This window comes from Odocoileus virginianus, chromosome 8 (genome assembly GCF_023699985.2).
Source record: "Odocoileus virginianus isolate 20LAN1187 ecotype Illinois chromosome 8, Ovbor_1.2, whole genome shotgun sequence".
Taxonomy (NCBI): Eukaryota; Metazoa; Chordata; class Mammalia; order Artiodactyla; family Cervidae; genus Odocoileus; species Odocoileus virginianus.
In genome coordinates, this window is record NC_069681.1 from 10591478 (window position 1) to 10616569 (window position 25092).

At 39.9% G+C, this 25092-nt stretch overlaps 1 protein-coding gene across 6 annotated transcripts in view; it reads left to right on the forward strand.

Moving 5' to 3' along the window:
- The first annotated feature begins 6054 nt into the window (after positions 1-6054).
- The window catches only part of NAA16 (N-alpha-acetyltransferase 16, NatA auxiliary subunit), a 65615-nt gene continuing 46577 nt past the window's right edge, over positions 6055-25092 (forward strand). For 5 of the 6 annotated variants that reach the window (XM_070471173.1, XM_020879752.2, XM_020879753.2 and 2 more), the window contains exons 1-6: positions 6055-6364; positions 11601-11685; positions 13331-13435; positions 15058-15215; positions 17670-17804; positions 23637-23790. In XM_070471173.1, the coding sequence (XP_070327274.1) occupies positions 6311-6364; positions 11601-11685; positions 13331-13435; positions 15058-15215; positions 17670-17804; positions 23637-23790 (691 nt within the window). In that variant the 5' untranslated portion in view covers positions 6055-6310. The remainder of the gene's footprint in view (positions 6365-11600; positions 11686-13330; positions 13436-15057; positions 15216-17669; positions 17805-23636; positions 23791-25092) is intronic. The other variant, XM_070471174.1, reaches the window with a different exon arrangement.

Below are 25092 nucleotides of genomic sequence, written 5' to 3' on the forward strand. Positions count from 1 at the left end.
AAAATTAAGCTGAAGAGACACAGATTTCCCTTACTGAAACCACTGCTCCCACATATGCATAACTTCTTACATCTCCCAGGAAAGCAATACATTTGCTACAATTGATGAAGCTACACTGACACGTCATTATCACCCAAAGTCCATAGTTTACATTAGGGTTCACTCTTGATGTTGTACACCCTCTAGGTTTTGACAAGTGTAGCCCGCACTACAGTGTCATACAGAAGAGTTTCACTGCCCTAAAAACCCTCTTTGCTTCACCTATTCATCCCTCCTTCCCCCTAATCCTTGGCCTTTGGCAATCACTCATCTTCTTATTGTCTCCATAGATTTGTCTTTTCTAGAATGTCATATAGTTGGAATCACATAGTATATAGCCTTTTCAGACTGGCTTCTTTCACTTAGTAATATATTAGTACATGTAATATTCTTTGATATCTTTTCATCACTTGATAGCTCATTTCTTTTTAGCACGGAATAATATTCCATTGTCTAGATGTACCACAGTTTATTTATCAAAGGCTAGGGTTTTAAATCCACATAGTTACTGGAATTATAGTAGATAGATACCAGGAGTGAAGCTGAAATGACAACTATTGTCACTTGGAAGATGAACAAATGAAGGATAACAACCAAGAGGAAAGTGAGAACAGAACAACAGAACTGATGGGTATAGACTCAAAAATAATGAAGGTGAAGTCTTATGATGGGGGGGTGGGCGGGCAGTGGGATGGGAAAAAAATATTGATTTCTTCTCTCACCAGCTCATACAGTATGTAAGCAGAGGAAGATGCAAAATGAGAAACAGTATCCTTGGTGAAGGGCTGGGTATCAATGAAGCTAAGAAGGAAAGAATGCTCAGTGGTCGAGGATAAAGCTAAGTGGAAAGGTGTGGCATAGAAAACAGCAATAGGAAGATGAGTTTGGAGAGAAAACAGAGAGCCAAACAAACAAGAACACAACAGAAGTGACAGGACTGGAGGGTGTGAATCTGTTGGTTGTTCTTTTTTTCTCTCTTTTTTTTAAACATTAAAATTTACATTTATTTATTTTATTTTTGGTTGTGCTGGGTCTGTGTTGCTGTGGGCTTTATCTAGATGCAGTGAGCATGAGCTATTCCTTGCTGCAGGGTGTGGGCTTCTCATAGCAAGTGGCTTCTCCAGTGGAGCACCAGCTCTAGAGGATATTTCTACGCTGACCCAGAGCCTTTGAATAGTAACAGTTCTAGTCTGTGTTCACTATCTGTGGTCCCATCTGCAATTCGTAGTTTTTGATGAGGGTTCCAAATTGAATCTTGGTGGTGAGGGTTTTTTGTATTATGTGTCTGATCTAAATTCAACCTCAAGAGGAATGGTGGCATGTTTCAGTTCAGTTCACTCACTCAGCCATGTTCAAGTGTTTGCTACTCCATGGACTGCAGCACGCCAGGCTTCCCTGTCCATCATCAACTCCCAGAGCTTGCTCAAGCTGGCATGATTGAGCCTGGATTTGGATGAAATGCCCTGAAGCATTGGTTCTCAATATGCTGGTTGCATATTCCAGTCACCTGGAAAAATTTAAAATACCAATCTCCATCCTACCAGAGAAGACAATGGCACCCCACTCCAGTACTCTCACCTGGAAAATCCCATGGACGGAGGAGCCTGGTGGGCTGCAGTCCATGGGGTCGCTAAGAGTCGGACACGACCGAGTGACTTCACTTTCACTTTTCACTTTCATGCATTGGAGAAGGAAATGGCAACCCACTCCAGTGTTCTTGCCTGGAGAATCCCAGGGACGGGGGAGCCTGGTGGGATGCCGTCCACGGGGTCGCCCAGAGTCGGACACAACTGCAGTGACTTAGCAACAGCAGCAGCTCCACCCTACCTCAATAAAATCAGAATTTATGGAGGTGGGGCTCAGATACCAGTAGATTTTTAAGCTTCTTAGGTGACACAAAAGTGCAAGCCAAGGTAGACAATCACTGTCTTTGAATAATTTAAAATTTATAAAACATAAAACAGAGTAAGACATAGGCATAAAAGGACAAAGTACTTGTAAATACACAGAAGACAGAGATTAGATCTATCGGACAGACTTGGAAAGATCTTATGAAAGTCATGTCGTTTGAGATTTAGGAAGATCAAGATTAGGATAATGGAAGAACAATTTCATAAAACTATCAGGTTGAGTGAAAGTATGGAATTGAGAAAATACTGGATCTGATGTTCCCACTGGTTCCACTCCTATACAAGGTAATTGTGTGAGCAAAGTGGAAGGAAACTGAGAACAGACCGAGTTCTAGACCACGAGGGAGTTATAGACAACTGACAGAGTTCTAGACATTGAAAGTTTTGATACACTGAGTGGCCCATTTAGAGTTTTGGATAGAAAGAACAAATCTAGAGCAAGGTGCAAAATGAAATGGAGGAGAGAACATTAGAGTTATTCGGTTATTCAGTTTTGCAATTATAAGGTATTTGCAATACTCAAGGTGGAGTGGGAATAGAAAGCAGAGGAGGAAAAGGAGAAACATGACAGATCTAGAATCTAAAGGACTAGGCAACTTGAATGTGGAGAATAACAGAGGGAAGTCAAAAAGTTAATCAGAAAATTTTAACTACAGGAGTGGTGTCATTAACAAAAATAAGAGTTGTTACCAACTTCAAGCTCATACTGGTCACCACACAATAGGCTAATAAATCAGAGAGGGGTTGTTGGGCCAAAGAATAGTGATTTTATTTGGAAAGCTGGCAGACTGGGAAGATGGTGGACTTGTGCCCCACAGAATCATCTTGACTGGCAGGCAGATTCTTTACCACTAAGCCACCTAGTGCCCATTAAATGCAACCATGCATCAATTACCCTTAGTCTCATAAATATGCACACATCACGATCCAGAACAAGTATAAATAAGTTTATGTACCTGATATTTCCATATCCCTTAATATAAAACCTACATTGGATGTATGGCTATTCTTACTAACGATGTATGTCCAGATCATATCCAGAGTCATATATCTCTGTCATTCAGTTCAGTTCAGTCGCTCAGTCATGTCCAACTCTTTGCAACCCCATGGACTGCAGCATGCCAGGCCTCCCTGTCCATCACCAGCTCCCAGCGTTTACTCAAACTCATGTCCATTGAGTCGGTGATGCAATCCAACCATCTCATCCTCTGTCATCCCCTTCTTCTCCCGCCTTCAATCTTTCCTAGCATCAGGGTCTTTTCAAATGAGTCAGCTCTTCGCATCAGGTGGCCAAAGTATTGGAGTTTCAGCTTCAACATCAGTCCTTCCAATGAACACCCAGGACTTATCTCCTTTAGGATGGACTGGTTGGATCTCCTTGCAGTCCAAGGGACTCTCAAGAGTCTTCTCCAACACCACAGTTCAAAAACATCAATTCTTCAGCGCTCAGCTTTCTTTATAGTCCAACTCTTACATCCATGCATGACTACTGGAAAAACCATAGCTTTGACTAGATGGACCTTTGTTGGCAAAGTAATGTCTCTGCTCTTTAATATGCTGTCTAGGTTGGTCATAACTTTCCTTCCAAGGAGTAAGCGTCTTTTAATTTCATGGCTGCAGTCACCATCTGCAGTGATTTTGGAGCCCCCCCCCCCCCAAATAATGTCTGCCACTGTTTCCCCATTTATTTGCCATGAAGAGAGAGGACTGGATGCCATGATCTTAGTTTTCTGAATGTTGAGCTTTAAGCCAACTTTTTCACTCTCCTCTTTCACTTTCTTCAAGAGGCTTTTTCGTTCTTCTTTGCTTTCTGCCATAAGGGTGGTGTCATCTGCATATCTGAAGTTATTGATACTTCTCCCAGCAATTTTGATTCCAGCTTGTGCTTCATCCAGCCCAGTATTTCTCATGATGTACTCTGCATATAAGTTAATAAGCAGGGTAACAATACACAGCCTTGATGTACTCCTTTCCCTTTTGGAACCAGTCTGTTGTTCTATGTCCAGTTCTAACTATTGCTTCCTGACCTGCACAAAGATTTCTCAAGCGGCAGGTCAGGTGGTCTATTATTCCCATCTCTTTAAGAATTTTCCACAGTTTATTGTGATCCACACAGTCAAAGACTTTGGCATAGTCAATAAAGCAGAAATAGATGTTTTTCTGGAACTCTGTTGCTTTACTGATGATCCAGTCGATGTTGGGAATTTGATCTCTGGTTCCTCTGCCTTTTCTAAATCCAGTTTGAATATCTGGAAGTTCATGGTTCACGTACTGTTGAAGCCTGGCTTGGAGAATTCTGAGCATTACTTTGCTAGCGTGTGAGATGAGTGCAATTGTGTGGTAGTTTGAGCATTCTTCGGCATTGCTTTTCTTTGGGATTGGAATGAAAACTGACCTTTTCCAGTCCTGTGGCCACTGCTGAATTTTCCAAATTTGCTGGCATATTGAGTGCAGCACTTTCACAGCATCATCTTTTAGGATTTGAAATTGCTCAGCTGAAATTCCATCTCCTCCACTCGCTTTGTTCGTAGTGATGCTTCCTAAGGCCCACTTGACTTCAGATTCCAGGATGTCTGGCTCTAGGTGAGTGATCATACCATCGTGATTATCTGGGTCATGAAGATCTTTTCTTGTATAGTTCTTCTGTGTATTCTTGCCACCTCTTCTTAATATCTTCTGCTTCTGTTAGGTTCATACCATTTCTATTCTTTATTGAACCCATCTTTTTATGAAATGTTCCCTTGGTATCTTTAATTTTCTTGAAGAGTTCTCTAGTCTTTCCCATTCTATTGTTTTCCTTTATTTCTTTGCACTGATCACTGAGGAAGACTTTCTTATCTCTCCTCACTATTCTTTGGAACTCTGCATTCAAATGGGTATATCTTTCCTTTTCTCCTTTGCTTGGAGAAAATTTGGCCTTGGAGTGCAGAATGAAGCAGGGCAAAGGCTAATAGAGTTTTGCCAAGAGAACACACTGGTCATAGTAAACACCCTCTTCCAACACCCAAGAGAAGACTCTACACATGGACATCACCAGACGGTCAACACCGAAATCAGATTGATTATATTCTTTGCAGCCAAAGATGGAGAAGCTCTGTACAGTCAGCAAAAAGAAGACCGGGAGCTGACTGTGGCTCAGATCATGAACTCCTTATTGTGAAATTCAGACTTAAATTGAAGTAGGGAAAAACCACTAGACCATTCAGGTATGACATAAATCAAATCCCTTATGATTATACAGTGGAAGGAAGAAATAGATTTAAGGGACTAGATCTGATAGACAGAGTGCCTGATGAACTATGGACAGAGGTTCATGACATTGTACAGGAGACAGGGATCAAGACTACCCCCAAGAAAAAAAAAATGCAGAAAAGCAAAATGGCTGTCTGAGGAGGCCTTACAAATAGCTGTGAAAAAGAGAAGCAAAAAGCGAAGGAGAAAAGGAAAGATATACTTGTCATTATACTGCCTTTTATGTCAGAAAAACACTCCTGAGTTGGAACACCCTGGGCTTGAATCTTCTTCCTTCCATTATCATAGGTTTTGTACCAAGGAGAATGAGCTGAGGAGAAAGCCTAGGTAGACCTGGAGAATCAGTGGCATGACAGCACCATAATTCTGACACTGTTAGGTATTCTATACTGGTGAGAGTATTTTTCTTTGAATTTCAAACGTGCTTTCACATCAGCCCATTACAAGTCCTGTTCAATGACCTCACATACGTTGTGAATACTTGTTTGGTCCACACAGAAAAGAAAAGGCCTCTCTTGAAGTCTAAGTCGCCGGGGGAAAAGATGGGAAACAAGTTTGCCCTACACCAAGATACTTCTTGAGTCCAGTGCTGTTTAAATTCCTCACTGGACAGAAGACAACAACAACAACAACAACCAAAAAACACAGGCTCTGATATAACTAACACCCTCTTGGGCCTGAAACGTAACCGTCAGAGCACAACACAAGCCAGCGATCTGTGAGCGACGCGAGCGGGGAACTCCCACCGCTGGCGCGCGGGGCAGGTGCCTGAGGAGACCGCTTCACACACGCCCCGCTAGACTTTTCCGCGGGCGCATGCGCGCGCCGCCACGCTCGAGGGGGGCGGGCCCCGACCGCCATCTTGCCGTGCGCGGGACTCGCGCCGCGGGTCCCAAAACAAGCCTGGGCTTGCGGCGGCGTCCTGTCCGGACCGCCTTCCCCTTTCCTCGGTCAGAGCCGGCCAACAGCCCTAGCCGGCCCGCCCAGCCCCAGCTCTCGGCCAATGAGCTGATGCGAGGCTCGCAGCCCGACTCACAGCCGCGGCTTGCCCTGGTGCCCGTCCCGCAAGGCGGTGCGCGGGGGGCACCTAGCCTGCCCCTCCGGCCGCCATGCCCAACGTGCAGCTGCCACCCAAGGAGAGCAACCTCTTCAAACGCATCTTGGTGAGTGGCCGCTGACCGCACCGCCCGCCGCCCCGCGCCCGGCGCGGCCGGGCCGCCCCGCCCCCTCGGGTTCTTTGTTTTTGTGGAAACCCGCAGGCCCGCCTTGCCGGGCTGGCCCCCCGCTGTCGTGTCTCTCTCTGTGGACAGTCCTTCCAGGAACTTCCCGCCGCAGTCACCCTGGGCCTGGGCGCGGGGAGCGGCCCGCGCGCTGCGGTGCCTGGCGGCGGGCCTCGCCGGCTCCTCGCTCCTGGTCCTCCGCAGTTAGCTTTAGCCGTCACCCCCGCGCCCAGGGGTGCTGGTTCGCTGCTCCGTGTGGAATCTGTTGCACAGCGGGCGCTGACACCCAGGAGAGAGGGAGCGAGTCTGTGGCGGGGCGCGATCTGGTTTATACCGGTTCCCGGGAGCTAAAACCTCGGACGGAGACCGACCCTCCCTTTGACCGAGAGGTTTGTCTTCTTTTGGTGGCCAGTGTTCACCCTCTGAGAAGTTAGTGACCGGAACTGCCATTTTTAAGTTATAAATTCGAGCACAACTCTTGATTGCTTTTTAAAAAAATGTTATTTTTACTTTAATTGGAGAATAATTGTTGTATAATGTTGTGTTGGTTTCTCTTATATAGCAACGTAAATCAGTCATAATATGCCCCCTCCCTCTTCAACCTCTCCCCCCGCCCAATCCCACCACTCTCGGTGGTCACAGGGAACTCGGATTGCGTTTAACTCGCACAGGCCCTGCGGTGAGCTAAGTGATGAAAGCTTCTTGGGGTAGGCTGGCGTTGCACTTGAGGGAGCATTCACTTTGTTTTGTAGCAGAAAGAAACCTGGGAAGCAACGTGGAAAATGCGGTGAAAATGTTAAATCTTAATTTTACATGGTGCTTAGTGTTGAGCTGAAACTCCAATCCTTTGGCCACCTGATGCGAAGAGCTGACTCAATTGAAAAGACCCTGATCCTGGGAAAGATTGAAGGCAGGAGGAGAAGGGGACGACAGAGGATGAGATGGTTGGATGGCATCACAGACTCAATGACCCGGGTTTGGGTAAACTCCGGGAGTTGGTGATGGACAGGGAGGCCTGGCGTGCTGCAGTCCGTGGGGTCGCACACGACTGAGCGACTGAACTGAGCTAGTGTTGAGCAAATAATGGGAATGAGTGTAAAAATCTAATTGTGGCAGAATGCTTCTTTCGACTTTGCCTTTATTTTTTCTTTATTTTACTTTCATTTTTCTTATATCTATATTTTTCACAATGTGCAGTTAGAGAAGTGAATTTTTTGCCCCTTTTGGGTGAGCTGGTCTGTTACTTTTTTTGTTTAAGGAAGCTGAAACATGTCAATGAAAAATCATCTATATAAATTGCTAGTTGGATTTCAGGATATTTGCACTGTACATGAAAGATGACAACGCTTTTTTTTTGTCTATGTGGATATTTTCTAGTTCAAATCATGTCATCAGGAGCATAATGAGAAACAACTAATTTATTATATTCTAGTAAAAAAAAGTTAAAACTGCTGCTGAGTTCACTTTATTCCCCCCGCCCCGTCCCCCCAATTGGGAAATGCTGACCATTTTTAATGAGTATGTAATGTTTTTATAAGCTTACATGACTTCAGGAAGATGCTGCAAAATGAATTATTTTATCATCTCAAATTGCAGTAAGTGTGGGTGAAACTTGGCTGGGACAAATTCCATAGTTTTCAGAAGCCTGTCATAGAATTATTTTTTAGTTTTATTGTGGACCAAAGCGCATTGCCACCAACAGAAACTTTTCAGTGTTACTTTTCATTGTATTTAAACATCCAAACATGTTTACCAGGTGGCTTATCAACATGGTTTGCATGACTTGTTCCTACCTGTCTTATTTCCCCAAACTGGCTGTTAGCATTATGTTTTGTTGAATTCTGGAACTACTCCATTGCTCTTTACAGAGGAGACAGTCAAACCCAGGAATAGTAAATGACAGTCTAGGGGTCTCTGTCTAGTTAGTAGCCAAGTTGAAACTACAGTCTGTTTTTTCTACTTAGTATATATTCCTTATTGAACTTAATAAGACTTTCCTTTAACCTGAATGCTTGGATACTGGAGATGACTACCTGGGTTTGAATTGTGGCTCTGACACCAGCTGTGTAAACTCAGTAACTATGCCTCAGTCTCCATCTAAATGGAGATTACATGTATCCCATAGGCTTTCCTTGGGATTTAAGTAAAGAGTAAATGAGAAAAGCACTTGACACATAGAAAATGCTTCCAGGAAGTGTTAACTATTATTATTCCTGTTGTTGGTAGTATGATATTATTACTTCAGATACTTGGTAAAGCAGAAAAAAACATAATATTTCTCTTTTTCTCCTCTTCCCCAGTAGTTCCTTCTGCTTGTTTTTTTCTTCTTGTCTTTGTCATTAACTCCTGTGACTAGATTCAGATTGTTATTTTTTAAAATTTTTGTGTTAAAATATTTTTGGAATGTGTAATATGTTAGCATGATTCAAAATTCAAAGTTTTCCTATCTCTCCCAGAGGTCATGAGTTCAGTTCAGCTCAGTCTCTCAGTCGTGTCCGATTCTTTGCTACCCCATAAATGGAAGCATGCCAGGCCTCCCTGTCTATCACCAACACCCGGAGTTTACTCAGACTCATGTCCATCGAGTCGTTGATACCATTCAACCATCTCATCCTCTGTCGTCCCCTTCTCCTCCTGCCTTCAATCTTTCCCAGCATCAGGGTCTTTTCCAGTGAGTCAGCTCTTTGCGTCAGGTGGCCAAAGTATTGGAGTTTCAGCTTCAGCATCAGTCCTTCCAATGAACACCTAGGACTGATCTCCTTTAGGATGGACTGGTCGGATCTCCTTTCAGTCCAAGGGACTCTCAAGAGTCTTCTCCAGCGCCACAGTTCAAAAGCATCAATTCTTCGGCACTCAGCTTTCTTGACAGTCCAACTCTCAACATCCATACATGACCACTGGAAAAACCATAGCCTTGATTAGACTGACCTTTGTTGGCAAAGCAATGTCTCTGCTTTTTAATATGCTATCCAGGTTGGTCATCTTTCCTTCCAAGGAGTAAGCACCTTTTAATTTCATGGCTGCAGTCACCATCTGCAGTGATTTTAGAGCCCCCCAAAATAAAGTCTGACACTGTTTCCATTGTTTCCCCATCTATTTCCCATGAAGTGATGGGACAAGATACCATGATCTTAGTTTTCTGAATGTTGAGCTTTAAGCCAACTTTTTCACTCTCCTCTTTCACTTTCATCAAGAGGCTCTTTAGTTCCTCTTCACTTTCTGCCTTAAGGGTGGTGTCATCTGCATATCTGAGGTTATTTATATTTCTCTGGACAATCTTAATTCCAGCTTGTGCTTTCTCCAGCCCAGTGTTTCTCATGATGTACTCTGCATATAAGTTAAATAAGCAGGGTGACAATATACAGCCTTGATGTGCTCCTTTTCCTATTTGGAACCAGTCTGTTGTTTTTTGTCCATTTCTAACTGTTGCTTCCTGACCTGCATACAGGTTTCTCAAGAGGCAGATCAGGTGGTCTGGTAGTCCCATCTCTTTCAGAATTTTCCACAGTTTATTGTGATCCACACAGTCAAAGGCTTTGGCATAGTCAATAAAGCAGAAATAGATGTTTTTCTGGAACTCCCTTACTTTTCAAAGATCCAGTGGATATTGGCAATTTGATCTCTGGTTCCTCTGCCTTTTCTAAAACCAGCTTTAACAATCTGGAAGTTCACAGTTCACGTATTGCTGAAGCCTGGCTTGGAGAATTTTGAACATTACTTTACTAGCATGTGAGATGAGTACATTTGTGCGGTCATGGTGGAGAGGTCTGACAGAATGTGGTCCACTGGAGAAGGGAATGGCAAACCACTTCAGTATTCTTGCCTTGAGAACCCCATGAACAGAGGCCATCAATAAGCCTCAAAGACTTTTTTTCTATAAATACTTTTCCCCTCCAGATGTCACCCCTGTTGGCCAGAATTAATCTTTCTTCTCCTTTGGGGGTCCTGTTCTGTTTTAAACTTAGAAGACTGTACACATAGACTGTGTTGAGCAGTGCTTATTTGTCTAGAATCTGAGGATGCAGCCATGTTTAAAACAGTCAGGATCCCTGTTCTCATGGAGCCTACCATATGATGGGAAAGACAGACACTAAGTAAAAACAAATAAGTAATAATGTTAGGAAATGATAGCACTGTGTAGAAAATAGAGCAGTATCATAGAGTGTGTGTGTGTGTGGAGGGGTACAGTAAGAGGCTGGCAGTATTAGAGGGTCAGGTAGATGATGTGGAAAACTTGATCATAAGGAACCAGCCATGGGAAGATCTGGGGAAGAACAATGTTTCAGAGGGGCAGAGGCCTTGAGATGGGGGTGAGCTTGGCATGCTGAGTACTAGGAAAAATAACCTATAACCACAGGTGAGAGGTTGAGTTAAAGATGCAGTGTTCTCGTAGTTAATGACTGCGGAGGCCAGGCATGGTTATTTAGCCTGGCTGGTGGCATTTAGGAATAAAGAGGTTGCTTACATTTGTATTAGAATAATTGATGGAAAGACCATGGTCTTTGAAGTCAACCCAGAGTTTGCAACTAAGCTGAGCCACTATTAAACAAATTTAATGGACTTTTAAGTTTCTGCATCTGTGAATTGGAGATGATGACACCTACCTTAAGGAATTGTTGTGAGTCATAACAAGTTTTGTACAGACACTTATTAGTGGCCCAATAAATAGCAGTATTTTTTTGTGTATATGCTTTGGTTCCATTCTTGAAGTAGCAAAGGCTTTTAATACAGTTTCTAGTATTTTTCTTTGTGATCACATGTTTTTGCTTTTGGATTTTGAATAAAAGAAAGCCATAACAGTGTATTGATTGACAATAAGGTTTTTTTTAAAAAGTATCTATTTTCAAATATTTATTTATTTGTCTGCACCAGGTTTTAGTTGCAGCATGTGGGCTCTAGTTCCCTGATCAGGGATTGAACCTGGGCTCCTGCTTTGGGAGTCTTAGCCACTGGACCACCAGGGAAGTCCCAGTTTTTTCTTTATTTTCTGTAAAAGTGAAAATACTCAGATACCAGTAAGTAACAGAGGTACACTTCATGTTATAAGTTTTTTAAATTGGTATAAAACCTTTCCATCACATGTTTTAAACCTAACTTTGAATCTTGAATTTAGAATTGGTACAATACAATGAAATTATTCCATGTGTATTCATTTTGTATAATAATTTTTCTTTTTCAGAAATGTTATGAACAGAAGCAATACAAAAATGGCCTCAAATTTTGCAAGATGATTCTTTCAAATCCGAAATTTGCTGAACATGGAGGTATCACCTATGAGATTCCTTTGAGAAAATCTAATTCCACAATCAGATGGAAAGGATTTCTAACAGTGAAAGAAGAATACTACCCACTTTCCATGGCCTTGTAGCTCTCTTAGAGTCCACACATGTTTAACTTTTAAAATTATGCCTCATATCATTCTTATTCTAGATTATTTCCTTCAATATCATGCTTAGATATATTTATAGACTTTACTTTTATTAATAAGATGAGAAATAGTCGATCTGTTGGTAAATAAATGGCATATATACATCTACTTTTATAGACCTGATTTCATTTGTTGCTTTGAGTAGGACTTATCCTTTGATTTCTTATGTATAAAATTAGAACAGTATTTGCAGCACCGAAGTAGAATGAAGATACAGTCAAATGGATTTTATTTTTTGGTAGATGTATTGTTAACATATCTGCTGATCTTCATATGTAAATAGGATACTACTGATTTACATTTGGATTATCTTGATTCTTCTAGCACTGATATCAGTTAAGTCTGTATTTTCTTTCTAATCCTTTTTCGCTGGTGACCAGTGCTTGGTAAAAGGATGAGTCAGGTTAGACATGTAAGTTATGGTCCTATAGCAGAGGACAGCCAACTGGGTCTCTGAATATTAGACTTGAGTAATTCTCGAGACCATCTTATTAGGAAAATAGCCTGGCCCTACTCAGTTTCTAATAATGTTTAAAGCATTCTTTGAAGGAGGTGGAAAGAAGTCTTTGTTTCATAGCATTTTAGAAATTAAAGCTTATTTTCAAGCTATTTAGCAATAGAGTAGTGTTAGTTGCTCAGTCGTGTCCGACCCTTTGTGAGCCTGTGGACTAGAGCCCACCAGGATCCTCTGTCCATGGGATTCTCCAGGCCTTTATCCAAATGGGAGCTTCTGGGGAAGTTCATTATGTCAAAATAGATAAAATAAGATGTTTGATCATAGGAGCCTGAACTATTGGATCACCATATTCTGAAAACCAGAGTCCAACCATTTTTCTTTTGTAATTCGGTCTTGTGGGTTATTGAGAGAATTATTTCATTCTATATAATCTTCCTCTAACTAGCTTAAACATATTCTTGGGTTAGTTACCACTCGCACAGTCCAGTGTTGTGCTTTTCAAGTGCAAACTGATCTTAATTAGCCTCAGTGGACTTTGTTGGAATAAACTTGCAACCAAAAATGAAGTCTGGTCCAGTATGAAGTAGGGTGACTTTTAAATTGTGTACATCACTTTCAGATAGATTGAATGATTTTGTGGAGTATAGATTAGGTGGTTAGATTTTTAGTAGAATTGACCTCAGGTGAAAGGTGAGGTCAGCTGGAGTAGATTTAACTCAACGGGACTCAGGACCCTGCTGTGTTACCTTTTTTAGCAGAATAATCTTAACTTCCTTTATAGAGTCTTCAGAAAGGCAGAAAGCTTTTTACCAACTCAGTTCCAGCCTAAGGGATTTCAGAAAAGGATAGGGCTAAACTTTAAGCAGATACATAAATATATTTTTACTTTATTTGGAGAGAAGTTCTTCTAACTATAGGATTTAAAGGATGGATATTGTATGCATTGGTAGATCTCATATTAAAATAGTGCTAAGAGAATAATTTGAGTCTTTCATGGGTAAATAGAAGTTGAAATGTTTTCCAGAGACTTTGGCTATGAAAGGATTAACATTGAACTGTTTAGGAAAAAAAGAAGAAGCATATGAATTTGTTCGTAAAGGACTTCGTAACGATGTGAAGAGTCATGTCTGTATCCTTTTTTAGTAGTTCAGTAGTTTTAATTTAATTCATTGTTTCCGTTTACTAGTTTTTCTAACTCAAAAAACTTCTATGGAAAAATTTAAAGCTGTAAGAAAGAGTGAGTTTAATGAACTCTATGTACCTATTGTCCAGCTTCAATATTATCAACATTTTTAATATTAATTTCATCTGTTCCCTACCCTTTGTTTTTTGTTTATTGGAAGATTTTAAAAAGAATCCCTATGCACTGTGTATTTACTGCAGTTGTACTTAGTGTAAGAGAAAAGTAATTTTGATAATTGTGTGTATGTGCTCACTCATTCAATCGTGTCCGGCTCTTTGTGACCCCATGGACTGTAGCCCGCCAGGCTCCTCTGTCCGTGGGGATTTTCCAGGCAAGGATACTGGAGTGGGTCGCCATTTTCTTCTCCAGGGGATCTTCCCGAGCCAGGGATCAAACCCACATCTCCTGCTTCTCCTAAATTGGCAGGCGGCTTCTTTAATGCTGCGCCACTTGGGAAGCCAACCTTGATAATTATATGTGACTTAAAACCCATTGTTTTTTTCATTTACATCCATAAACAGAGTGATACTTTACCCATTCCGAATGATTTACCTTATAGTAAACTTTGTGTTCCTTAAAAGTTCCTTGAACTTTCCTTTAGAAACCTTAGAAGAACATTCAGAAGGAACTTATAAGATAGATTTTATTTAGTATAACTGTCATGTTGATTCTTCAACTTGGTTTCTGCTGCACAAGGACTTGGCTGTTACTTCACTGCATACTTATCATATTTTTCTTTGGCTAGTACCCCAGTGTGTAAGAAAACAAAAATATTCTTTAGGGATGGATCATTGAAACTATTTTAATTTGTGTTTTGCTTATATGTATACTTATTCAGAATCGCATATTGCCATTTTATGTTAATGTTTTGCATTTAAATCATCTAGCTCTAGACCAGTATTGAACATCAGTAGTCTTAATGGTGTTTTTTACATATTTAGCTTAGGGTTCTCTCAGAATACTAAATACTTACTTCATTATCTCAGTGCTTACCCCAAAGTGAAGAGAAAGGGCATGTAAGATAGTTTTTGTTGCTCCAAGATATGCTAAGACTGTAATTTACATTAAATAAAAACTTACTTTTTGTAGTCTTTAATCACTAGTCAATTAAAAACATGTTTTGTAGTTGATTGAATGGATATATACTTGTTTTAAAAGATAATTGCAATTTTTGTATATATCCTGTTTTAATACACAGTGTTTGATATTAAGAGCATGTTGAGATGCTGGCCTAGGAAAGTGAGGGACTGGGAATGTGAATTCCTACCAGTAATTTCTAAGGTTACTTAAAAATATTCTATGAAAAATTTCAGACATGTCCAGAAATAGAATAGAATAAAAATACTATATGAAATACTATATGCCCGTCACCTGGCTTCAGTAATTTAACAACTGTCAATCAAGGCTGATCTGGTTTCATCTTTTATCACCTCACTATCCCCCTCTTACTTAGGTCATTCTAAGGTAAATCCCAAACAAAATACCATTTTGTTAAGGTAAGCTTTCTGTTAAATATGTAGCATAGTATATTCTAGTATCTGTGAATGTCTGTTTCCTTAACTTAATAGGTTGGCATGTATATGGACTCTTGCAGCGTTCTGATAAGAGATATGATGAAGCTATTAAATGTTACAGAAATGCCCTCAAGTTAGATAAAGATAATCTGCAAATTTTGAGGGATCTTTCTCTGTTGCAGATCCAAATGAGAGACCTTGAGGGTTATCGAGTAAGTATTTTAGTCTTAAGTGTATATGTTTTTGCAATAGCTATAACTTAAAAGCACGTGAATTCAGAATGAGGTAAACTTAACATCATGTAGACTTGATCGTCAATTTCATTCTATAGTAGAAGGGGGAAGTCACTTGGGATCTCCCCTCCAGTGATTGTTGCAGAATTGCACAAATTGATCCAAAAGGGTAACTAGTTTATTCATTTAATGCTTTTTATTATAAAAGCTAGAATATCTCCTATGTGCTAATATTGTACCATATTCTTTGTGGGCTTGATATTTACAAATTTGGCAAACAGAGCTTTTATTTATTTATTTTTTCCATTTATTTTTATTAGTCGGAGGCTAATTACTTTACATCATTACAGTAGTTTTTGTCATACATTGAAATGAATTAGCCATGGATTTACATGTATTCCCCATCCCGGTCCCCCCTCCCACCTCCCTCTCCACCCGATCCCTCTGGGTCTTCCCAGTGCACCAGGTCCGAGCACTTGTCTCATGCACCCAACCTGGGCTGGTGATCTGTTTCACCCTAGATAATATACATGTTTCAATGTTGTTCTCTTGAAACATCCCACCCTCGCCTTCTCCCAGAGTCCACAAGTCTGTTCTATACTTCTGAAACAGAGCTTTTATAATAGAAACCCAAATGTAGAGATTGACTATCTTGCTTTATTAGGGTTAGAAAATACAAGATATTGTGAGGAGTATTGCCATAAATGTAGTCCCAGACCATTACTGTCAACTCTACTGGGCATCTACAGGTGCTTACCCCACTTAGTATCCTAAATTCAGTATGTTCAAAATGGAATCCCCCCCTCTCGTGTGAAGGAGGCTGCCGAGACGTAATGGTCCTCTTTAGATAAGTCTTTGGTTAGCTTTTCCCTTCTGCCTTTCTGCTGCTGTGGAAGTCCCTCCACCCTGTGCTCAGGCTTCTGCAGAAGTTTCTAGGGCTCTGCTGAGCTTAGTCATGGCACCAGTTAATTCATCAAGGTTGTGTGGCTTTTCTGTTTGGTTAGGACTTAGCAGCCTAAGTTTGGTCAGAGTTCAAATCACTTATCTTTAGAAATAAAGAAATTAACAATATTGGCAGGAGACTGGTTGCTAGGAGGGGTTGTGAAATAAATAAATGATAAAAGAGCTGGTGGTTAGAGGTGAAGGACTCAAGGTCCTGGTGGTATCCAGGAACAAGGGTGGGAAGGTCCCAAGTGAGACTGTTGATAGCATAGGAGCTGTAGCCAGGGTGAGATACCTGAATTTATGATTTCTGGGTGGCGGTAAGGTCTAGGGTGTGGTGGTGGGAGTAGGTCCCTGCTACAGGGTGGAGATCATTAAAGAGAAGTAAATCTTGGCTCCAAGAAGATAGGTTATTGGTTGGTTAGTGTTAGATTTGCCCAGGATAGTGGCAGGATTTGACAGAGAGATGAAAACTGAGTCAGACTTTAATGAAGTAGGGGGGTGACAGAGAAGTAACAGTGGAAATAAGGGGTGAGATTGATAAGAGCTTAATGCCATATTCCTAGAAGGAACAGACACTTAGATGTGAATATTGTCACAATCGTTTTGTCAAAGATAGCTTTTTTAAAGAAAGATCTAATCATAGTTCTCCTCATGGCCTATAGCGTAGATGGCCAGCACGCATTCCAATGGCAGTCACAGAAGCTAAACATTACATTTTTAAAACTCATTGCAGCTAAGGGTTTTCATGAGACCCTGTTCCTTTAGGCCGTACACTTGCTTAAAACCTGGAGACACACATGAACTACGAGGAAGCTGGAGTTGTGCAGGGAGGTTAGGTTTTGTGCTGGTCTTGATTCCTCTTGGCAACCAGGTGGAATTTCTGGTGTTTTCTTCCTAATGTCATAGATACTGAGCTGTCTTAAGAGTAGCAGCGGTGGTGTTTCTGCTAGAAAAGTCCAGTCAGATGTTTGAGTGTTTTCTCTGGCTCTGTCCAGCCTGTCTGTGGGCCTGTTACAACAATGTAAGTAGGTCTTAATTTTATATAATTTAATATGCAGGAAACTCTCCTTTCATTAAAAGCTATCTTATTCTCTCTTTTAAGGTGTTTAGTTACCAGAAGACATTCTTGTTGTATAAAGGTAACTTTATAAGGCAGCCTGATAGCATTGACTCCACAGACAGCTTTTCAGTGACAGTCTTTCAGTGAGCGTTACGGAGTATTCCAGAGTTTAAGTTTAGTTGAGGAACATAGACAGTATTGGGTGGGCCCAGAAGTTCATTCCAGGTTTTCTGTACCATCTTCCGGAAAATCCTAGATGAATTTTTTGTCCAACTCAGTATTTTTGTTTCATTCTGGAGTTCAGTGATACTTGTTCATTCAGTTCATTAGAAAGGAATTAAAGGTATGTTGTCTTAAAACTGATGAATTATATTTTAGAGAAACTTTAAAAAGTGAAAAGAATTTAAAAGATTTGTTTTTTTTTTAAGGAGACAAGATATCAGCTTCTTCAATTGCGCCCAACTCAGCGTGCTTCCTGGATTGGCTATGCTATTGCATACCATCTACTGAAAGATTATGATATGGCACTAAAACTACTGGAAGAATTTAGACAAACTCAGCAAGTAAGAAGTTCATTTTAACATGTCCTTCCTCTACAAACTAAAATAGTTGACTTCTATATTTCCTCCACCCCTCAAGCATGAATTAGTTTTTCAGATCTTTGAAAAAATTGAAAATTTTTTGAAATAATTGGAAAAAGTTATAATGAAGAATTCTTTTATTTTGGCCATGCCATGCATCGTGCGGGGTCTTAGTTCCCTGACCAGGGATTGAACCTATGCCTTTTGTAGTGGAAGTGCAGAGTCCAAACAACTGGACTTCTAGGAATTCCCAAAATAAAAATGTTTTTATGCTATAATTTCAATAATATTCAAATGAATAAATAAAAGAATACATGAAACTGAAAATAGTTTTGTGACTGTGGGAATTTCTTTAATATATATTGCTTTATATTTTATATAAATGTATTAAATATATTTTACTGTACATAGTAAAAAATAGAAAAATGAAAAAATATTAAACAGTAAAATAGTAAAAATGCAAAAATATAGTGTGTGTCCCAAGAGAAATTAAAAAGGTGTTAGCATTTTGCAGTAATTGCTCCAGATTTAATTATTTTTTAAAGAACTGAAATGTTCTGGAAAAACCAGTGTCCTCCCATGTCCCTCCCTAGAGGTAGCCACTATTGTGAAATTGGTATAGATCATTTCTAGTCATGTTTACCTTATGTATTAAGTCCATGAAAGTTTGCAGACTGTTATTTTATATATTTAAAATTTTACAAGAATGATACTCAGTTTTTAAAATCAGACATTCCTAGAGGTACATCTGTATTGATACATGTAGGGCTAGTTTAGCCATTTTAAACTGCTGTTTGGTGTTCCCATAGCTAAGGTTAATCTACACTGTTTCATGTCTATTAAAAATTAGTGCTATGGTGAATATTCTTTTCTGCTGTTTCATTAGCCATATTTGTGAGTTCCTTTTCAATTTATACCTAAAACTGGAACTGCAGAGCTGCAGATCTGTGTCTTCAGTTTTACCCATTTGAAGTACTTGTACTCATTTATATGCCCACTAGCAAGGTTTGGTGGTTATTATTTGCCTATGTCCTTACTGGACATACTTACTGTTAGCTGTAGTAGTCTTCTGGACTAATAGTTTTTCTAGTTTTCTACATGTGAAGAAGTGTATCTCATTATTCTTTTAATTTGCATTTCTTTATTAGTGAAGGATACTGGGATAAGAGATACTAAGCTGTACTCTTCTTCTGATGTCTATGTCTGGCCTCAGGGCATGAGTTGGGAAGTGTTTTGTGCAGGATGGTGTTAGTTCTTAGGTGAACATCTGGTAATACTCACCTGTTATGGCATCTGGTCCTGGGCTTTCCTTTATGGAAAGATTATTGGTAATTATGATTTACTTTTTATTTGATGTTGGTCTGTTAAGATTTTCTATTCCTTCTTGAGTCAGTTTCAGCAGCTTATGCTTTTTGAGAGTCAGTTCATTTCATCTAGGTGATCTAATTTGTTGGCATACCACTTTGCCTAATAGTCCCTTATAATCCTTTTTATTTTTGTAGAGTTTGTGGTAACAGTCTTCCTTTCATTCTCAATTTTAGTAGCCTTCTTTCTTTCTTGGTCATTCCTGCTAGAGACTTGTCGATTTGTTGATCTTGTAGTATTGTTAAATTTCTCTGTGTTGGTGTTTGCCTTAGCACTCAGCCAGGCAGTTTACCTATCACTTCACGGCAAATAGATGGGGAAACAGTGGAAACAGTGACAGACTTTATTATTTTGGGCTCCAGAATCACTGCACATGTGACTGCAGCCATGAAATTAAGACACTTGCTCCTTGCAAGAAAAGTTATGACCAACCTAGACAGCATATTAAAAAGCAGAGACATTACTCTGCTAATAAAAGTCCATCTAGTCAAAGCTACAGTTTTTCCAGTAGTCATGTATGGATGTAAGAGTTGGACTACAAAGAAAGCTGAACCTGAAGAATTGATGCCTTTGAACTGTGGTGTTGGAGAAGACTCTTGAGAGTCCCTTGAACTGCAAGGAGATCCAGCTAGTCCATCCTAAAGGAAATCAGTCCTGAATATTCCTTGGAAGGACTGATGCTGAAGCTGAAACTCCAATACTTTGGCCAACAGATGCGAAGAGCGGACTCATTTGAAAAGACCCTGATGCTGGAAAAGATTAAGGGCAGGAGGAGAAGGGGACGACAGAGGATGAGATGGTTGGATGGCATCACCGACTCAGTGGACATGAGTTTGGGTGGACTCTGGGAGTTGGTGATGGACAGGGAGGCCTGGCGTGCTGCGGTTCATGCGGTCGCAAAGAGTCGGACGCGACTGAACTGAACTGAAGGCAATTAACAACTCTGCCTTAACTTTCACCTCTTACTTGTGCAGTCTCAAGGTCAGCAGGAGGTGAGAGCTTAGGACTTTCTCAGGTAATTCTTGAACCTGTGTATAGCTCTATATGTGTGTGACTTCACTGCCCGCTATGGACGTCACATTTCCCAGCTTTTCCTTTAAGGCTTTTGTGTAGTCTGTTGTCTACCCTGACTGTTACCCATCTTTCAGGCGCTATAAAGGTAAAACACATGCCTCTAATCGCTTTTCTTTTTTCTTTCTTTGTGGCTGAACTGAATCTTCATTGCTGTGCCCAGGCGTTCTCTAGTTGTGGTGAAAGGGGGTGACTCTAGTTGTGGTGTGTGGGATTCTCGTTGCAGTGGCTTCTCTTGTGGAGGTTTAGGGCACGTGGGCTCAGGAGTTGTAGTTGACGGGCTTAGTTTGCTCTGCGGCTTGTGGAATCTCCCGAACCAAGGGTCAAACCTGTGTCCCCTGTATTGGCAGAGGGGTTCTTAACCACTGGGCCACCAGGGAAGTCCCCTTGTGAACAGTTTTGATGAGCACTTAGGCTCTCCCCTTCCCCTGAGGCTTTTTTTGCTTTGGGCACACTCTGAGTTAGGCTTGTACTTGGAGGCTTGCAGTGAACCAGGAGATAGGTCAGTTCACTACAGTTCCTGGGAAGGAAGCTTTGAAAGAGCCCCAGCTTCATTCTTTCTCACTGGTGACTGCCAAGCTGCTGTGGGAATACAAGCTTGTTTCTCAAGGCTACTGTGTAGCTGGAGAGCTTTGGATGGGACTAGTGAGATGAGTGAAGTCGCTCAGTCATGCCTGACTCTTTGCGACCCCATGGACTATAGCCTACCAGGTTCCTCCATCCTTGGGATTTTCCAGGCAAGAATATTGGAGTGGCTTGCTGTTTCCTTCTCCAGGGGATCTTCCTGACCCAGGGATTGAACCCGGGTCGCCTGCATTGTAGTCAGACGCTTTACCATCTGAGCCACTAGGGATAGGACTAGGGGAAGTTAAAATGACATAAAACTCACTGGTCGTCTTAAGATCTAGCTTTTTTTCTTCAGTAATTGCTCCCCAGATAGCTGTAAGTGATGGTCATTCAGCTGTGTCCGATTGTGACACCATGGACTGTACCCCACAAAGCTTCTCTGTCCATGAAATTTTCTAGACAAGAATACTGAAATGGGAAAAAAAAAATACTGAAATGGGTTGCCATTCCCTTCTCCAGGGGATCTTCTGACCTAGGGATCGACCTGGGTGTCCTGTGTTGCAAGCAGTGTCTTTGCCATGTGAGCCATCAGGGAAACCTTTGGTTCATTTTCAGAGTTCTGAATAACGTGATTCTGACAGTTTTTACCTGTTCCTTTCTCTTATGGAGAGGTGACTTTTTAGAGTTCTTTGCCATTTCTCCTGACATCATCCTCTGTATTTTCTTAATGAAAACTTTCTCTTTTGACACGTTACCCAAAACATGATGGGTTTGATAGCCAAAGTAGTTTTACCTGCTAGAGTGGTGGATGTTTTTTCTCTTCTCATTTACCCAGTAATTCTCATTACAGAGTTTTCATGGTAACTGTCCTCTATTCTGACCTCTCTGTCCCTGCCTTGTGGTCCAGAGAAGACATGAAAGAACAGAGCTCTCCATATGTTATAACATTAGGGAATATACTTACACCTCTTTTGGAAACTTCAAATAAAGACAATCATAATGTAGTGTTTTGTCTTTAGATTCTTTTATTTAGAATAGTTTTGAGATTCACCTGTGTTAGAGCATGTAGTATTAGTGGTTAATTCCTTTTTAGTGCTATATACTATTTCATTTTGGAGATATACCACACTTTATCTATTCAACAACTGATCGACATATATGTAGTTTTTACTTTTAGCTATGCATAATGCTGCTGTGAACGTTTGTGTGTAAGTTTGTGTGTGGACATATATATTTTTATTTCTTTTGGGTAGATATTTAGGAATGAAATTACTTGGTTATATGGTAAGTATATATTTATCTTTTTCATAAACTGTTGAGTTGTTCTTCTAAGTGACTGGACCATTTTACATTCCTACTAGCAATGTGTGAGAATTCCACTTTCTAACCTTCCTTACACCTGTTACTGTTCAATTTTTTGATGATAGTCTCCCAGTGGGTATGTAGTAATATTTGTTTTGATTGTGTCTGCATTTTTCCAGAAACTAATGATATTGAGCATTTTATCATGTTCTTACTAGTCATTTATATTTCTTTGATGTCTATGTAACTCTTTGCCCATTTTTTAGTTCGTTTATTTGTCTTACAATTGAGTTGTAAGAATTTCTTTTATATTCTCAGTACAAGCTTATCAGATATATCATTTGAAAATATCTTCTTATAGTCTGTAATTTGTTTTTTCATGTTATTAATGATGTCTTTTGAAGAGGAAAAGTTTATAATTTTGAAATGTATTTTACTAATTTTTTTCTTATACAAATAGTTATGAAGATTTTTTCCTATTCTGAGATTTCTTGTGTAGTTTTAGTGCTCACATGTAGGTCCGTGATCCGTTTTGTGTTAATTTTTGTATATGGTATGAAATATGTGTCTAAGGCTATTTTTTTGCATATGGATATTTTATTGCTTCTCCATCATTGTTGCAAAGACTGCCCTGTCTTATGGCACACCTGTCAGAGACTGACTGACCAGGCTATAAGGGCTTACTTCTGAAGCATGTGTTCTGACCCGTTGGTCTCTGTCTGTCCTCACGCCGTTCCCAACCACGGTGTCCTGATTGATGTAGCTTTGTAGTATGTTTGAAACTTGAAGTCTTCCTACTTTGTTTTTCTTTTTATGATTCTGTTGTACATGTAGGGTTCCTTTGGCTTCCATTTGAATTTTGGGGTCAGCTTGTCAGTGTCTGAAAGCTTACTAAGAGTTTGATAGGGATTGCACTGCATTTTTAGATCAGCATGGGAGAGAAAAATACTGAGTCAAAAAATATTAAGTTCTGATCCATGTACATGGAATGAAATGTCTGTTGATGCATTTAGGTCTTTAATTTCTCTTTGAGTGTTTTGTACTCTTTGGTATGAGTCTTGTTTCTTAAATATATTCCTGAATGTTTGTTCTTTTTAGTGCTGTTGTAAGTTAAATTATTTTAAATTTTTGGAGGGGTAGGGTTATTTGTTGCTGGTATAGAGAGATATAGTTGATTTTCTTATATTGATCTTGTATTCTGTCACCTTGCTAAAGTGCTTTATTCTAGTAGGTTTCTTTTTTTTGAAATATTCTTTAGGATTTTAATCCCATTATTATACTTTTCTTTGGTAATAGGATTTGCTGACCTCTTCCCTTTGCAGAAATCCCATCCCTTCATTTGTTTTAAAGAATATATTAATCTTTGCTGTTAATAACTCTTCTATTTGTAACTGCTTATAGGTTGCTTTTTAAAGTCTGTGTGAATGACATTCCTAAGAAATCAGTTAGATCTGTAACTGCTTTGTTATTATTATATAAATAAGATTATTTGGTTATTTTTCTTTCCAGGTTCCTCCCAGCAAAGTAGACTATGAATATAGTGAACTCATCCTGTACCAGAATCAAGTAATGCGGGAGGCAGATCTGTTTCAGGAATCCTTGGAACATATAGAAACATATGAGAAACAAATATGTGATAAACTTTTGGTGGAAGAAATTAAAGGTTAGTTGAATTGCTTTTTCTTTTTTTAAAAAATGGTCTCGATTAAAGATGAGAATAAGAGCTATTTGGGTTCCCTGGTGGTTCCCACAGTAAAGAATCTGCTGCCGTGCAGGAGATGCGGGTTTGATCCCTGGGGTCAGGAAGAGTCTTCTGAAGGAGGAGGCAACAACCCACTCAAGTATTCTTACCTGGGAAATCCCATGGACAGAGGAGCCTGGTAGCTGCAAAGAGACAGGACTGACTGACTAAGACTTTCACTTCCATGTCCTGACACTTAATTGAGACTGTATATCAGGAGTGTTCTAAATAGTTTTATTATTAAACCATTAATAATTAATGTAATCCTCATAACAACCCTATGATGTACTTGTTATATCCATTTAACTGAGGAACAGAGAGGTTAAGCGACTTGCCCAGAGTCACACAGCTAGTTAAGTTGAGTAGTGCAGGGTTTGAGTGCAGGGATTTGGACTCCAGATTCCATTTTCTAAATCAGTGTGTTATACTACGTTCACATGCATCCCCTCTCCCAATACTTATCTCCATATATAGTAAAATGAGATGAGTAAATGATGACACTGGGATCATCATGAAAGCAAGATTCATTTATTTTCATTATGGGCTAATTCAGACAGAATCCAAGAGAAATAGTTTTTTAAAAGTGGTATTTAACAAAGTCAAACATTTTCTTTTTTATATTTAACTTTGTTCATCAGTTACCCATTTCCTGAGGAATATTGTATTGTATAGACTGTCATTTGAATTAAAGATTAGTTTAAAACTAAAATCCCATATAGTTGCAGAACTTCTAAAGCTTAATAAAAATACTTGCCAAGATTTATTTAGTCTTTCACAGTAGTAATTGCTTAACTGGCTTAATTTCATGGAATATTTTATCACTTCTAACATGGATATTATTTATTATCCCTTTTTATATTTGAAGAAACTAGGAGAGGTTAAGGACTTGCCTGAAGTTGCCTAGCCTTTTAGGAGTTAATTTCTAAGCATATTTTTCTGATTTCAGAGCCTTTACTTATTTTTGTTGTTTTGTTTTAATTTAAATAGACTTTATTTTTTAGAGCAGTTCTAGGTTCGCAGCAAAACTGAGTGGAAGGCACAGATCTCCCATACACCCTCTGTCCTCATATGTGCACAGACTCCTCCCTGCCCCAGGTCTGTAGTCTACATTTGGGTTCACACTTGGTGTTGTACACCTAGGATTTTAAAAATGTGTAATGACATGTATCTACCATTGTAGTATCATACAGAGTGGTTTCACTGCTGTAAAAATCCGGTGCTCTC